General features: G+C 40.7%; 1 protein-coding gene and 2 long non-coding RNA genes across 3 annotated transcripts; 2 read left to right on the forward strand and 1 right to left on the reverse strand.

The window, feature by feature from the left end:
• The first annotated feature begins 40 nt into the window (after positions 1 to 40).
• Positions 41 to 549, forward strand: LOC123511130. Its single transcript, XM_045266751.1, has 2 exons — positions 41 to 265; positions 379 to 549. The coding sequence occupies exons 1-2, from the start codon at positions 41 to 43 to the stop codon at positions 547 to 549; spliced, it is 396 nt and encodes a 131-aa protein (XP_045122686.1).
• A 77-nt stretch (positions 550 to 626) lies between these two features.
• Positions 627 to 3,068, forward strand: LOC123511376. The gene is made up of 4 exons (XR_006676779.1): positions 627 to 771; positions 1,544 to 1,838; positions 2,387 to 2,443; positions 2,788 to 3,068. It is a non-coding gene; the product is annotated as an uncharacterized LOC123511376 (long non-coding RNA).
• LOC123511377 lies at positions 2,513 to 4,429 on the reverse strand. Its single transcript, XR_006676780.1, has 2 exons — positions 4,110 to 4,429; positions 2,513 to 3,515 (listed from the first exon to the last, which is right to left on the reverse strand). It is a non-coding gene; the product is annotated as an uncharacterized LOC123511377 (long non-coding RNA).
• Positions 4,430 to 17,524: the final 13,095 nt, after the last annotated feature.

Raw genomic sequence — 17,524 nt, forward strand, 5'->3', positions numbered from 1 at the left:
CAGTAAGACGCGCTCCTAAGATTTCATCCTAAAAGTAAACATGGCCGCCCGAGAGGAACCGCACCGCCACCACCTGCGACAGAGACGGTCGTTTCGTGAAAGGAAGGACGTCCTTAATGAGCTAGATGACCGTGAGCTGGTGGAGAGGTATTGGCAGGATCCTGCTGGTATCATTTTCGTGACAAATTTGGTGCGGGAAAGGCTGAAGAGACCAACTGCAAGGAACAAGGCCTCTCTCCCCGAGATGCAAGTTATCTTCACTGCGGTACCTCGCTATAGGAAAGATGCAGCAGTGCAGCACTGATGACTTGGGGCCCTCACAACAGACCATCAGCAGGATCAGCAGTGATACAATGCCATCCTCACTTAATTCATAAGATTTTAGTCACCCAACTGGAAAATCAGTGGAAGAAGGAGGAGTTTCTGCAGATTGCTGGCTTCCCTGAAGTGATCGGTGGCATTGATGGAACGCACGTAATGATTGTGGCTCCTAGAGAGTATAAGGTAGAGTTTGTCAACAGGAAGAGATACTACAGCATCAACGTGTAGTTTGTTTGATGCTTGATACCACATTATTGATGTGGTTGCAAAGTGGCCGGGATCGGTTCACGATGCAAGAATACTTGTTCAAAGTGGACTCTGTACGATATTTGACAACGGCATCGTCCCAGCTGGGTGTCACTTACAGGGAGATAGTGACTATCCCAGCAAGAAGTGGCTACTGACTCCATACCTCAGACCACAGCCTGGAGCACAGTCTTCTTATAACAGGTAAGCTACTGAGTAGTAAAATTTAGATAAAAAGTTATCTAATTAATTATCCCACATCACACAAAACTAATTATTTACCTCCCATAGTTACACTTTTTCATATTAACTAATATAAAGTGCTAAATTAATGAATTAGGTATTTTTGAAATATTATTGCAGTTTCACACAATCTTGACCCTCCCCAACCTTACTGGATTTCTCCATAAGATGAAGTAACCTAACCTAACATTTTGTAACCTCCTCATTGGGTTGACATCATCCCCCATTAAGGAGTAACTTAACATTTTGAAACTTGACCAGAACAACTGATAAGGTAAAGTAATTTAACATTGTGTAACCTCCTACCTGGGGAGCTTTGCCCCCTCTGGATCCCCCAAAAAGTATACGTATCATTAATATCTGATAAGGTAAAATGGGGCTAGAAATGCTCCATAAAGTAAAATCTAGACCCTGCAGAGGGCTATAATTATGTAAAGTGTGTTGGTTGAATTACCAATACAACAAGTAAATTTCATGAAAATTTCCAAATATTTAAGAGTTTCTTCTTTTTTATTCTAAGTTTTCATGTGAATATATTAACCTAACCAATGTTATACTAGAGATTTTTTTTGTTTCATAATGTTTAAGCTATCATGTCACAAATCATTATCATACAATGAATCTTAACTTAACCTTATACATGACATAACCTAAATGTTTGCAGAAATTAAATTAATGCATCATACCAATTTCAAGTACTGCATTGTAAGATTGAAATCTATATTAATTTCAGGGCCCACAAGAAAACCCGCAGCATTGTTGAGAGGCATCGGGCAGCTGAAGCGACATTTTCACATGCTACACAGTGAGATCCGAGTTGGTCCTCCATCCAAGGTCTGCCAAATTGTAGAGGTTTGTGCACTGCTGCACAACATCTGCAAAGCAAGAAACATCATTCTTCCTGAGGAAGAAGAACATCTTGCTGCAGCCGAGGATGGAGGCAACGAGGAGCGACTCCTAGCACAGAAAGTTCAAAGTCGCCATGAAGTAATCCTTTAAAGGGATGAATTTGTTGTGCTTCACTTCAAGTAAGTAACACAACCCATAATGCTGATTATAGTAGCATTCTTCGGTTTTTTTCCCTCTGTCACTTTGTTATTTATATTTATATGTCTTGTTTTGTTGTGTGTGCACTGTTATGTTGGTGATTTCATCTTCCTTGCCTCACTCTCTGCCAGTCACCCACTATTGAAAAGATAGAGTTCTTCACAGATACCACAGTATCACTGTTCAGCCTTACAATATTTAAATGGGTTATGATGAATGTGTATCTCAGCAACATCTAAAAAAATAATTAACACACTTTCACAACTAACTTAAATGATTCTTTCTTAATTATTTTTTCACTGATTTTTATGAGTGTGGCATTGACTACATTATCAATTGTTCTGTAGTTTTATATATATATATATATATATATATATATATATATATATATATATATATATATATATATATATATATATATATATATATATATATATATATATATATATATATATATATATATATATATATATATATATATAATGTGTGATACAACATCAAGCAGTAAATCATTGTCTTTCTTTTACAGCATTGCTGAGTGATGAGACACCAGTGTCATGACTGCTGAGATTGGTGTTATTCTCATGTAGTTCTCTCTCTCTCTCTCTCTCTCTCTCTCTCTCTCTCTCTCTCTCTCTCTCTCTCTCTCTCTCTCTCTCTCTCCCATACCTGAAGTAAGTAGATTGTAGGTTGAGCATATAGAAACTGCAGTTAATTTTGTGTTAACACTAATATTTGGTTGAGTGGTTACAAACAAAAACAAATAGTACATTATTTATATCTTTATTACTATTTTTTATTTGTTTGTTTCTGGTACTCTAGTTTTTGTGTGTAGTACATGTACTTAGCCTGTTCTGCTTCTTGCTTCCTTTCCTGAGCCATTATAGATTCTTCAAGGAGTGCAAGCTCAAGCTTCCTTTTCTTCTGCAGGTGGATGATCTCCTCCTCATCCACAAACACCAGTGATGTACCAGGCAAGTCTGGCCCCTGTTGGTGCTGCAAGTGGTGTGGCAGGTGCCTCCTCCTCAACACCCACTGTCTCGGTCACCACTTCTCTCTGTTGGGCTGCCTCTGCCACTTCCCCCAGCATCATCTGCTGCCTGCACACTGCTGGCATCATTAGTTCTAACTTCAGAAACTAAGCTGATAATGTTTTTGGTTTTATTGCTAAGGACAAAAGTAACAGAAACCAGTAAATCTAGCTAAGGGTACAATGTGTTTGACTTAAATCCTATTCTGTTTGAAGGAAGCCCATGCCTAAGAAACTGTAAATCCCTAAGACTCGTTCTCATTAACACATTCACCCACTACACCATTTATTAGGTTTTTTTTTTTTCTTTTCTTATTACTGTTTTAGCTGTTTGGTTAAAGAATTAAAAAAACAAAATTTCTCAACACTAGATAACAAATTTACCATTGTGTTTAACTCTAAGTTGTAAACTAAATGGGAACGAGTATTTTGGATTGCAGACATTTGAGACAACATTATGGCCTAATATTGCTATATCTACAAGTGGTTTATCCTTTGTTGAGGAAGGTGCATTCAATGATGCTTGCCTTATTGGTACACCCATGAATAGAGACATTCTTAGGGTCCAAAATCTCAAAGATTAACTCATTGTGCTGGGGGAGAGGAGGGTTGGCAGGAGGTCCACCACCTGGAAAGAATAATATAATCTTATTGCTAATGAATTGCAAATACAAATAAATAATTCAGAAAGAACGTGTTTTCACATAACATACGTAACTCAGATGTGTGGTTGGAGTAATGTTATTTGTCAGGTAGACACTGCATCATAATTAGTGTGTGCAATAAATGCATCCACTTTACAAAAAAAAAAAAAAAAAAAATGCAGGAAATGGCTGGCACTTTAATATATTAATCACTAGTACAAAACTTTCAATGTTGTTGCTTCCAAACTTAAAACAGGAACAGTTTACTGAAGTTTATTCCTTAAAGTGGTTAGGTTCCATGATCTAAATCTCAAGTGACCTTAACAGTAGACCTGCTGAAACTTAGTATTTACTCAAATTACTAGTAAGCTTCCTTGCAAAAAATAAGTAACCATAAATAAATACTTTTCTTTAAGTGAAATTGCCTTACCTATTCAGTGCTTAAAAGGAATAATAAGATAAATCATATCTTTTGTTAGGGTAAAACTGAAATTTCTATCAAGCTCAAAAATATTAAAATCTTGCTGCAACTCACACACAAATATAAAAAAATTAGCTCCCAAATTAATAACTCTTACCTGTGGCAGTCATGGCTTCTCTCTGCTTGCGGGTGTTCCGTCTTGCCTCAGATTTTATAATATGCCAATGTTTCTGGCACTCCTCAGTGCGGAGAATGTCTGACACGGCAGACACCTCCGCACTATTGCTCCTCCAAGCGGCATTTCTGGCTTCCTTAGAGCAGCCAGCTGTGGAGAAGTCGCTCCGGAGTATTTTTGCGAGAATTTTGTATAGGTGGGCCAGATGAAGGCGTCCAGTTCGTCTTCCTGTTCCTTTTCTTGTCTTGAGTCTCTTGAGTAGCCATGGTGTGCAGTCGAAGTTGGCGCCAAATTATTGTTGTTTTGACAAAATGACAACAGTGGTGGTAAATTTATACCTTCAATTATCAAGGTTAAAATAAAGAAGTGATTGTTGAAAACTAACTAGATAAATATTTTTTATGTAGAATATAATTTTTACGTATTTTCACCCGTTTCTTGCGAAATTCCTCAAAAAACATTACATAACGTTTGCTCATGTTAGCGGTTAGCGATGTAAGCGCCTAAAGACGGTTACTTAACAAAGCATCCTGCTAGGAAAGATTCTTAGCGCTTAAGTCTCGTAGGTTAAGTACTTTTCCTAACTAACTTTGTGGAGTTTTATATGTACGGCCCCAGAAGCTTCATGATGATGAAATAATGGCGGGAAATATGAAGAAGTAAAGATATTGCAGATGTTTTTGGTCAGATGCCTGATGTCATGAGAGGAGTTTAGTGTCTGAAACATTTTGACATTTTCTGTTGATGAACTAGTGTTTGGTAAGTTTAAGAAAGAGCATGATTCCGGGTAGAAATATAAAGTGCATGAGATTCAGGAGATGGATGGCTGAAATAACTTTTGTCAGAAACCTCTCTTTATCATGTATAACATGAGAACAGGCTGTGTTAAACCAAGATTAGAAGGTTTAGGTTGAGAAAAATATTAGGAATGTACGCCTCCATGCCAGATATTACGTATCACCTCTTTTATGCGTTCAGCACACAAGAGATGGGTCTCTGACACGGAAACAATAATCATTCCAGGGAAAATCAGCATATCTCCTCAGAGGTACGCCCAACTGGCTTTGATGAATCCTGAGGAAGAATTGGAGAAATAGGGCAAGATACAGAAATGAGATTGTGAATGGAGGAACTCAACGGAGAAGATAAAGTAACATCATAAGCAGAATGATTAGAAGTAAATAAAAGATCAAGAACGTTGGGCGTATCTCCAAGACGTTCAGGAATGCGAGTAGGGTGTTACACTAGTTACTCTAGGTCATGGTGGATAGCAAACTTGAAGGCTAGTTCACTAGGATGGTCAGTGAAGCGGGAGGAAAGCCAAAGCTGGTGGTGGGCATTAAAATCTCCAAGAATGGAGATCTCTGCGAATGGATAGAGGGACAGAATGAGCTCCATTTTGGAAGTTAAATAGTCAAAGAATTTACTAGTCAGAGGAGTTATGGGGCAAATAGAGAGCACAGATAAATACAGTTAGAGAGTGACTACTAAGTCGAAGCCAGATGGAAGAAAACTTGGAAGATTGAAGAATGTGGGCACGAGAGAAAGTTTTGTCATTGCGCACATAGAGGCAACATCTAGCTTTGGAACGAATATGAGGATAGAACAAGTAGTAGGGGACAGAACAGGGGCTATTGTCAGTTGCCTCAGACAGCTGTGTTTCGGTGAGGAAAAGATAATGAGACTTAGCAGAGGATACAAATTGAAAATTAGATCTAAGCCGCAAATGTTGCAGGAATTAATGAAGAAAAGTTGAGGGTGGTGTCAAGATATTTTGGTCGACACCGAGAGAGTAGTCCGACCTAGGGACATTTTTGATCCCCTCCCCAGAAGGGGACTCCGAGGCTGGATTTGGAGTCGCCATTTTTTTATTTCAAATATTAAGTGAAGGGTGTGTGTGTGTTAAGCGCGTGTAGTTTTGTGTGAAGAAGGGGAATTGTCTTTAGAGGGCAGGCTCTGACTGTTTCCTTGAGTTATGAGTTATGAAACACAAAGGGAAACGTTGAGCGATATCATAACTAGCGTTAATGAAAAGTTCACAGCACATGCTGAACTAGTGCTCTTAGACCTAGCTGGGAGTAAATGATCGTGTCGTTAGGTGTCTAGTACGTACCTCCTTCACTCGAGTTAGTTAGCATGAAAATAATGGTAAGAGATAGCAAAAGATGAAACATTGTGGCGGTCAAAAAGAGGCTGAAGATAGTCGGTAAGAGGAGGGGAGTTGATGAGACGAAAAGCTTTTGATTTCACCCTTATTAATAAATCTACGTATGTGAGTGGAACCTTCTCAAACATGGAAAAAATACTGCATACAAGCATGCAAGTACCCTTGTACACAATTAGCTGTTGGAGGGGTGAGAAAAACTGACAGAGACCCTTCAGAACGCATAACTTCCTAAAAGCTGTTTTAGTAAGTGATGAGAGGTGAAGTTTCTAGTTTAGATTATGAGTAAAGGACAGACCGATTATATTCAGTGTGGAAGAGGAAGACAGCTGAGTGTCACTGAAGAAAAGGGGATGGTTGTCTGGAAGGTTGTGTTTTGTTGATAGATGGGGGAATTGAGTTTTTGAGGCATTGAATACTACAAAATTTTCTTTTCCCTAATCATAAATCTTAGAAAGATCAGATGTCAGGCGTTCTGTGGCGTCCATGGCTGATCTGTTGACCTCCTGAAGTGTTAGTCATCTCTGAAAAGACATGGAAAGGTGTAAGATATCAACAACGTTTGAGTGGATAAGGCAAGAAGTTTGGTTAAAAAATCATTAATGAATAACAGAAAGAGAGTGGGTGACATGACGGAACCCTGAGAAGTTTGAAAGATTTTAACATTTTCTATTTATGAAGGAGTGTTTGGCAAGTTAAAGAACAGACTTGGGATGATTCCGGGGGAAAATATAAATTGCCTGAGTTCAGATGATGGAGGGCTCAAGTACTTTTTAGGAGCAACCTCTCTATCATAAATTCTGTAGCACGAGAACAGGCCGTGTTAATTAAACCAAAGTTTAGAACGTTTAAGTTAAGGAAAAGAGTGAAGACACTGTCATCCCTGTTATGCGTTAAGCACATAGAAATATCTCTCTGACTGGGAAACAGTAATTATTCAAGGAAAAATTGATATTATGTCTCCTCAGGTACCCCCAACTGGTAGAAACAAAACGCCAGAGGCACCTCCGCTTTGGGGAATCCTGAGGAAGATTTAGAGAAATAGGACAAGATACAGAGATGAGATTGTGACAGGAGGAGCCCAATAGAGAAAGAGAGTAACAGCATAAGCAGAAGGATTAGAGGCAAAGAAAAGTTAAAAAATGTTGGGAGTATCTCTAAGACGGTCAGTAATATAAGTAGGGGGTTACACCAGCTACTGTCATGTTTGTCACTTCACCCTTTATCATTCAATGTTATTTGCTAGACACACAAATAAAGAGGAATTAAAATTTCATGCAAAAGAAGCGTGAAAAATGGGGTACCCACTTGCTAACTCTGTCTGTACAAGGGCCTTATATATGCTCTTCATATGTGTGGGGATTTCACTCACACAGTTTTATTACATAGGGAGGAATCAAAAGCCTTTCGTCTTATAAATTCCTCTCCTCTGACGAACTGTTTTTAGTCTGTTCATCACTGCCGCAGTGTTGCATCTGTTGCTATCTTCTACCGTTATTTTCATGTTAACTGCTCTTCTGATCTTGCTAATTACAAGCTTCCCCTCCTCCTGAGGCCTGGCTGCACAAGACTCTTTTTTCTCACATCCTTATTCTGTCCACTTTAATGCAAGAGTTCACCAGTACTCTGAATCATTTATCCCTTTCTCTGATAAACTCTGGAATTCCCTACCTATTTCTATATTTCTACCTTCCTATGATTTGATCTCATTCAAGAAGAAAGTTTCAAAACATTGATCCCATTCTTTTGGTTGACTCTGTCGGACCTGTAAGGAGATTGGCATTATAAGTGGAGCTTTTTTTTACTCTTTCTGTTGCCCTTGACCAGCTTTCTCCTCTTAAGAAGAATTAAATCATGATACAACCACTCTGTTGCAGCTTTTATTATCTTTCGTTATTTTCATAGTTACTGCTCTTTCTGAAATGAATACCTTCTCTACCCTCTCACTTAAATAAAAGTTAACGATTAACTTCACTTTTATCTCTTTCGTTGGCATCTGAAATAGGAAATATCACTATTTCCAGTTGCGATTACCAGGTTTATCAGATATCATGATATTCTTTACAAAAATTGGTCAGGTATCCCCTCTTATTTAAAACAAAAGAGTTGGTCTACTGCATATCACATATTTTTCCATATTCTTCTATATCACCTACCGAGATGAAATGCCGAAAGTATTTTCTAACATGTATCTACGACATACGCGTTTTGATAGTAGAAATATCATCTATATTCCTGTGACAAAATTTTATTTGTTCCTCATCTGATAAAATTCAAAGTAAGCATGATAACTTTTATTCTATGTAGGAGACTATGACTATGGTAATGAGATTGTCTTTTGCAAGTCAAACAATAACAAATTTATCCACGTCATTGATATTTTCAGTGTTATGAAGAAGCAATGGCGTTAGCAAATGGAGTGTGGCCACCCTGAGGACTTTTTATAAAATCTAAAGGCATACCATGTTCATGCTATGGCCAAATAAAGCTTAGGGACATAGTGATGAAAGCACTACAGTAGCTACCTACGGTGCATTTTCGGTTTCGGTCGCAAAAAAATAGATAGATAAATAGATAGATAAATAGGTAGATAGACAAATGACATTACTTTACTGTCAATTTGCAACATAGTTTATAAAATGAAACTCATTTTGGCTAGAGCAACCTGTTAAAATAATTTATTAAAAGTTGAAAAAGGGAAAATTTTACAAGCTTACATTACAAAGTAGCAAACAAGAGATAGAGAACGTTATCACCGTTACATATAAATTAACGATTTTGATCCTTACTATTTAGTATTGAATAATTGAAAAGTACAATACTCTTAGGGCAGAGCTAACCATACCCCGTACCTAAGGAATGCATAGGAGTGAAGGGAAATGTGAAGGGAAATGTGGAGTGAAGGGAAATGTTCGATCACTCCCAGATGAAGCATTTCTTTGACTTGCTCATCTACTATTTCCCTCTGAATGTGAGGTAATCTGTATTCTGGTTTGTAAACTGATTTAGTGTTTAGTTTGAGAAGAATACGGTGTTCGTCATGCTCCGTACTAGCAAGGGGCTCGCCAGGCACAGGACAGGACAGGAAGGTGATAGGTGATTGTTGTTAAACCTGATTTGTAAATTGTCATTACTTGAAGGGCCAGTGTGTGCTTTTGTTGGTTTACAAATACTGATGGTTATCTTAGGAGATAATGGGTTAAGTAAAAGTTTACTAAGAGTTACGGTGTCTTGTCTACACCCGTGAATCATATTGATAATTGTCAAGGCAAACATTAATTGGCATCTCTGTTATCTGCCCCTCCCCCCTCCCGCAAGCCTCCACCCTACAGTTGTCAGTAAACGTTGAACATGTAGAGGGGATGGGATCCGTGTCTCGTAAAGAAATGTTCTGACGGCTTGAAATAGTCACGTAATAATGAAATATTCCACATAGTCAATATTAAGGACGGAAAAAGCTGCATTTATTTTAGTTTCCTTTCATTACATCAGTTGTAAAGTGTTGTTTACATTATTTCCTGCAAACAGCAGCGTCAGCCAGTACACATCAGTGACTAGTGGTGAAGCAAAACTCGCCCGCGTAATAGTGGCTAACACTTACGTAAAACGTTTTCGTTTTCGAACAGGTTATTGACAGGTTATTAGACATCAATTGAGTCAAAATGAGTAGTGCTGGAGCTGGATCGAATGCTAAAAAAAGTAAAACTTACCATTTTCACAGTGAGTGGGAGGAAGATTATTTTTTTTACCATGAACAATTCGAAGTGTGTGTGTCTGATATGTCATTGTATCCCCAGCACTGGCGAAGAAATGAAATCTTGAAAGGCATTTCAAAAGTCTTCACAAGAAGTATGAGAGTGATTTTCCTCCCAAAAGTGAGCTACGAAAAAGGAAAATTCGAGAACTGAAGGCACCGTATTTAGCACAACAAGCCCTTTTTACAGGAGCGACTTCAAAATCAAAGGCAGCAACCATTGCATCATTCATGGTGAGCCGAGTACTCGGAAAGCACAAAAAATCGTTTCAGGATGGGAAAATATTCAAGGATTCTTTTCTAGAAGCAGCAGAATCATTGTTTGAAAATAAAAAAAAACAAGTCTGAAATAATGTCTGTTATTAAAGAAGTCTAGTTATGAAGAAACATTGTTATGAGGCACTGAATTTATGGCTGAGGATTTGGGTGAACACTTGAGCAAAGACATACGTGAGTGTCTTTTTTCATTGCAGTTTGATGAAACTACTGACATGATCGATACATCACAACTGTGCATTTTCATTAGAATGGTGTTCAAAGATTTGAGCACAAAGGAGGAATTACTAAAAGTTTTACCATTAAAAGGAAAAACCAGAGGTGAGGATATTCTTCACACTTAAAATGATTTTCTCAACAAGACACAGTTGCCAGTAAACAAGCTCGTATCAGTGACAACTGATGGAGCACCTGCGATGACTGATCGAACCAGTGGGTTCATTGCCCTTTGCAGGGGTGATGATAGATTTCCTGACTTCTTTAATTATTATTGTGTCATTCATCAACAAGCACTTTGTGGTAAAATGTTAAATATGACAGAAGTCATGGACATTTCTTTCAAGATTGTAAATTCAATTCGGGCCAGAAGTCTTCAGAGGCGACTGTTTCGAAGTCAGTTATAATAAAGTGAAGCAGAACACTCTGATCTGTTGTTGCGTACAAATGTCAGGTGTTTAAACATAGGTAAATTTCTCCAAAGATTTAGATATCTACTACCTGAAATAAAAGTGTTTTTGACCTCAAAAGATCGGCATTCTCATCACCCCCATATTGACAATGAAGAATGGCTGTTGGATTTAGCATTCTTAGTAGACATAACTGGTATGTTGAATGAACTGAACTTAGATTTGCAAAGAAAAGATAAAACTATAGTTGACATGATTAGTGCTGTGACAACATTCAAGCAAAAACTAAAACTAGTGTCTTCATAGCTACAGCAACATGCGAGAAATTTCAGAAATATGGTCAGAACTGGAAAATCAAGGTAAACAATGTAATCAGTTTAACAGTGGTCGCTATACTGAACAGGTACAAAACCTCGCCTCAGATTTTGACTGGCGTTTTCAAGATACTCGTATAGCAGCAATGGAACCTGTTGCAACATACATGTGTTTTCCCTTTGGTAAAGACACAGGTGTTGAAAATACTGCATCTAGAATGGCCCCATTATTTATTATGGATACATCTGGAGTTGAAAGTAAATTTTAAAACTGCATGATGATATTCAGATCAAACCCATGGCAACAGGAGGCAGTTTCTGGAACCCTCTCAGTGAAGATAAGTATCCTAATGTCAGAAAATGTGCCATGTATCTAACAGCTTTTTTTTGGTTCAACCTGTCTCTGTGAATCAACATCTTCACACCTGAAATATATAAAATCAAAATACCGATCAACATTGTCAGATGAACACCTGGATCCCTGTTTAAAGCTAGCAATCACTAACTACAGCCCTAACTACACCAAGTTAGCAAACAACATGCAATGCCAATCATCTCATTAATAATGTAAGTGTGTGCTTCGTAATTGTATTTTAACAATTATATATATCATAATTGTAGCAGTGTAATAGTTACTGCAAAAAATATTCTCTCTCTCTCTCTCTCTCTCTCTCTCTCTCTCTCTCTCTCTCTCTCTCTCTCTCTCTCTCATACCTCGAGTGGGACGCCACTATGGTATAGTGAAGTAACGAATAAGGGTAGTGTAATGAGTTTTAGATCTTTGTGTAGTTTTTCTATCATATGATTTTGATTAATGTCCTAATGTCCTTGCATTGTGTGTTGTATCGTTCGTTGTTGTTCTTGTATGAATGCTGGCAGAAGGAGTAAAGAGACAGCAGCAGAAAGATTTGTTTTCTCACACCTCCACTCCTAAACCGCTACAAGCTATCTAGGCATTCAGCGCAGCAGTATACGATGCCTGACGACGCTAAGCCTACGAAGGTGAACCAAGGGGATTCCATGGACCTCCGTTTAATCCCCGAGTTTGACGGCATATCACAAGCAGTAGTAGAGTGGCTTGAGAAGGTGGAGTTGACTTGCAAGCTACGAGGTATCACTGAGCTGCACACAGTGGTACCGCTGCGATTCACCGGTGGAGCATTCTCTGTCTATCAACAACTAACCCGCACCAATAAAGATAAATACGAGAAGATAAAGGAAGCGCTCGTCTCCGCGTTTGCTGCAGACAAGTTTTTGGCATACGAGCAGTTCGTGTCCCGAAAGCTGCGTGATGGCGAGCCCGTGGACGTATACTTGGCTGACCTGCGCCGCCTCGCTGTGCTGTTTGGCGGCGTGACTGACTTCTCTAAGTTGTGCTTTCGTGGGCGGCCTTCCTGAAGCTGCTCGTCTTCTTCTGAGAAGATTGATTGTAGACATGAAATAGTCAGAGGGAGGAGGAGAGGGAGGGACAAGCCCAGAATCGTCCAAGGTGGAGTTGTGAGCAAAGGTTTGAGAAAAGAGTTCAGCTCTAGAGACAGAAGAGATGGCAGTGGTGCCATCAGGATGAAATGAAGAAGGGAAAGATGAAGAAGTGAGGTTATTTGAGATGTTTTTGGCTAGATACCAGAAGTCACAAGGAGAGTTTGAGTGTGAAAGATTTTGACATTTCCTATTTATGAAAGTGTGTTTGGCAAGTTGAAGAACAGACTTGGCATGATTCCGGGCAGAGATATAAAGTGCATGAGATTCAGGAGATGGAAGGCTCAAGTACCTTTTGTGTTGCGTTGCTGACCATCGTGTCAATGTCCTCGCCAGATATACCCACGTCGGCAAACCCACGGAAGGTTGCCCAGTCTGCTCTCTTGAAGTTAGACTTGGGAGGGCGGGGGGTGTGCGGGATGTCGCATGCATAAGAGATGCAAATGGGCAGATGGTCACTTCCGTGGGAGTCGTCGATGACTTCATAGGAGAAGTCAGGGAGTATATTTGGCGAGAGCAATGACAGATCAATGGCAGACGCGTTACCAGTCCGATCATCTACACGAGTCGCACTTCCATCGTTCAGAAGACAGAGGTTTGTCTGTAATAAAATGTTTACTATCTGCTCCCCACGTACACTTGACCTCTCACTTCCCCATTGTTGATGATGGGCGTTAAAAGTCGCCAACAACTAGCCTGTTGCCCGGAAGCTGGCTAATAAGAGATGTAATGTCATCATCAACAATGGAGGTATTGGGAGGCAAGTAGAGGAACAGATAGCCAGATACGTGTCGTTGAATCTCACCCTGCACGCGACCGCTTCCAGAGGTGTATTCAACGTCACTTCTGTTTGTGTCAGTGTTTTGTGTATGTATATAGCAACGCCGTGTCCCTCATATCTTCTATACGGATGGTAGTGTTTTAGCACTGCAGGATCAGGCTGATCCTGTAGTCTCGTCTCTGTAGACAAATAACGGACGGCCTGTGTATGTTCACTAAAAGTGACAAATATGGATCTTTATTCCGAATACTTCTGCAATTCCACTGTAACACCTTGAACATTATGGCTTAAGAGTTGTGGTGGCGGCCGTTTTCTTAGTCCTTTTGCGCTCAGAGGCGCTGCCGGGGGACCTCTCCCGGCCCTTACTAATGGTGACATCCATCGATTCATCAATTGTTAACTCCCCGGAGCTCGTCGAGAGGGAGCGAGCGTGTGAACTCCTTCTCGACGGCGCGGGAGCGGCGACGACATGAGAAGGGCGTTGACGTTCAAGCTTTGTTAAATTTAATTTATTAGACTTGTCTGTCTTCTCACCCTTACTGGGAGTACGAGAAATAGCAGACAGGTATGGAGCAGAGGAAGTTATAGGAGTAGAGGTTTTAGTAGTAGTAGTAGTAGATTTAGCAGATGATGAGGCAGAGGCTGAAGGGGAATCAGTGGTGGTAGATGGAGCAGGCAGCTGAGGTCAGTCTGGATAGCAACAGTACACATCTTAGGTGGAGCCCTTACTGTTGAAGCGTAGGAGACGTTTGAAGCAGGCGCGGCCTGCGTCTGCTTCACTCGCATCCTTGCTTCATAGTAAGAGATCCTTCAGTAGCCTTAACCGTGCAGACCTCTTTCTCCACTTTCCACGCGGGACAATCGCGTGAAAAAGTGGAGTGAGCACCTTCACAATTACGGCACTTCTCTACCAAGGATGTGCACTGGTCCACAGAGTGGCCCTCTCCTGCGCATCTACCGCAGTAAGCGTGGGAAGACCGACAAGCGTTACCATGGTGACCATAAAGCTGGCACTTGAAACAACGGAGAGGATTCGGAATGTAGGGACGAACGGGAACCGACTCGTACCCTACATGAATCCTCTCTGGCAACTTAGCAGCACTGAAGGTGAGAATGACTGATGCTGTGCTCCTTCTTGTACCGTCAACCATTTTAGTAATTTTCCGAGCCTCAATGACATCCTGATCAGTCATGCAATCGACGATCTCGGTCGGTTCCATATCCACAAAATCGCGGTGGGAAGCGACTCCCCGACACGAGTTCATGGACACTGGAATCGAAGCCTCGATCTCGATGTCATGAATGAACCGGAGCTTCAACAATGATTTGACTTGATTTACGTTAAGTGTCTGAACAAGCAGATCACCACTGGCAAGTTTCTTCACATTAACGACATTTCCAATGTTACAGTCAATGACCTTCTTTATTATAAAAGAATTAACAGTAGACAGGCGGGTGTTCGTCTTGGAATGTAGAGTCACATACGTCGCTTTAGAGGGTCAATAGACAGTCTGGCAGTCGGGGTCGTCGATCAGTGTCCTCCTCCTCCCCTCCTGCAGGAGGAGCAGGACACAAGTGGGAGGTGGTCAGGAGGAGTTACCTAATGTCAGATTGTCCTGCCAAACCACTCTAGAGGGGCCGGACGGTGTTAATTCACCCCAAAAGCACGCTCACTGAGGCGGATCCTCCGTAGGTGTGAGAGGAAAGACAATCTGAGAACCTGGCAACAGACACCTTCTGTTGCCGCTAAGGTGAGGACAGTGAAAAAGCAAAGCTAAAAGCACGGGACAATGGGAAACCTAAGTTTATTTGACTAATACCTAAGCCTGATGGGCGTACAAAAAATTCCACACAAAGGTGGCAGAAGGACACAGCGCAGGACACGTGTTATCAGCACGGTGTCTGGGCTTAGTCTGCGACATGTCCTCACCGCCCACAATTAAAGCAGCGCACGGCGCCACGCCCACCTCTTCGTCCACCTCGTCCACCCAAGCAGTCACGGGCGTGATGGTTGGGCTGATTACAGACCAGGCACCCCACACCACCAACACACGGTGACGCAGAAGCCGCCGCTGTATGCCGACTGACGCAGGTGAGCTGTGTCGAAGTTCCGAAGTCCAAGCTGACGTTCGCCAGAACAGCTCGAGCACGATGTAGAAGTTGATCGATACCCATGCTCTCTATGCGAGATTCAGCTCTCAGAAAAAGACGAGCAGCTTCAGGAAGGCCGCCCACGAAAGCACAACTTAGAGAAGAGTCAGTCACGCCGCCAAACAGCACAGCGAGGCGGCGCAGGTCAGCCAAGTATACGTCCACGGGCTCGCCATCACGCAGCTTTCCGGACACGAACTGCTCGTATGCCAAAAACTTGTCTGCAGCAAACGCGGAGACGAGCGCTTCCTTTATCTTCTCGTATTCATCTTTATTGGTGCGGGTTAGCTGTTGATAGACAGAGAATGCTCCACCGGTGAGTCGCAGTGGTACCACTGTGTGCAGCTCAGTGATACCTCGTAGCTTGCAAGTCAACTCCACCTTCTCAAGCCACTCTACTACTGCTTGTGATATGCCGTCAAACTCGGGGATTAAACGGAGGTCCATGGAATCCCCTTGGTTCACCTTCGTAGGTTTAGCGTCGTCAGGCATCGTATACTGCTGCGCTGAATGCCTAGATAGCTTGTAGCGGTTTAGGAGTGGAGGTGTGAAAAAACAAATCTTTCTGCTGCTATCTCTTTACTCCTTCTGCCAGCATTCATACAAGAACAACAACGAACGATACAACACACAATGCAAGGACATTAGGACATTAATCAAAATCATATGATAGAAAAACTACACAAAGATCTAAAACTCATTACACTACCCTTATTCGTTACTTCACTATACCTTAGTGGCGTCTTAACTTCAGTTTTGGTCCTTAGCATTAAAACCTTAACTAACATACAATTTATTTATGCTAGTTTACGTGTTTCCTTATCGTCGCGCAGACCCCTTTGCATGCGGCGATAATATTGTTGATAGGCCCGCTTGAATGCATAGTTATTGGATAAAATATTTGATGTATTAAAGTATAACTTGTATTATTATGTATGTGCCTTATACAGTTGTGTATAATGAAAATGTTCAAATCTTATTTTGTCCATAAACTAATTAACTAACTAGTCGAAAGTTCGTGGGGAGCGTGGTCTTCTACAATATCATCACCTGTATGAGGAGTCTGGCCTATTTGTTATATCCTCCAAAACGGAGACAGAACCTGAACGAGCGGTAACGCTCCAAGAACAAGAAGAAATAATTGATGGTTTGAAAGGATGGGAAGGTGTTACAACTTTATCACGTGTAGATTTACAGTGGATATAGGTGTCGTCTTTACATCCACAATCCTTCTGTTTAAACAAGTTCCTGCCTAGCACAACTCAGACTAATGAATTGAGAATTGGCTAGTTAAAGAATATCCTATTTAGGATGACATGTTTTGCGTTGTCGGGAACGTAACGGGTGAACTTTCCTGCAATAGCGACATCAAGGTTCCGATTCTCATTCAGATGCAGCGTGGGAATTATAAAGGCAGCGCAGTGTATGCACCAAATTTTTATTTATTTTTTTCATGACGAAACTCTTAGCACTAGAACCACCACCAACAAATGCCTTCATTGGATGAGAAAGCTAAGTTATCTTTATTTGTTCGGAGACAAAAGAACCATAGAAATTTAGCCTAATCATGTCACTATTTCCTATAAGTTTTTTTCAGGACACTCGTTGAATATTATCGAGACATAGCTGAAGGGTGATATTTTCCGGGAGTTCATAGTAACTGAATGTTCGATGTGGCTTGATAGATTCAAAGATCCCATCAGAAAAGCAAGATAGATGAAGGAGTATCATCGCCTATGTTAAAACTTTAGTACGAATCAAGATAGCTTTATCTAATTACTTGATGTTTTTTTTTTTTTTGTTGTTGTTGTTGGGAGGACTCCCAACTTGGTACCAGCTACTCGGTGGCATG

This window comes from Portunus trituberculatus, chromosome 31, assembly GCF_017591435.1.
Source record: "Portunus trituberculatus isolate SZX2019 chromosome 31, ASM1759143v1, whole genome shotgun sequence".
Taxonomy (NCBI): domain Eukaryota; kingdom Metazoa; phylum Arthropoda; class Malacostraca; order Decapoda; family Portunidae; genus Portunus; species Portunus trituberculatus.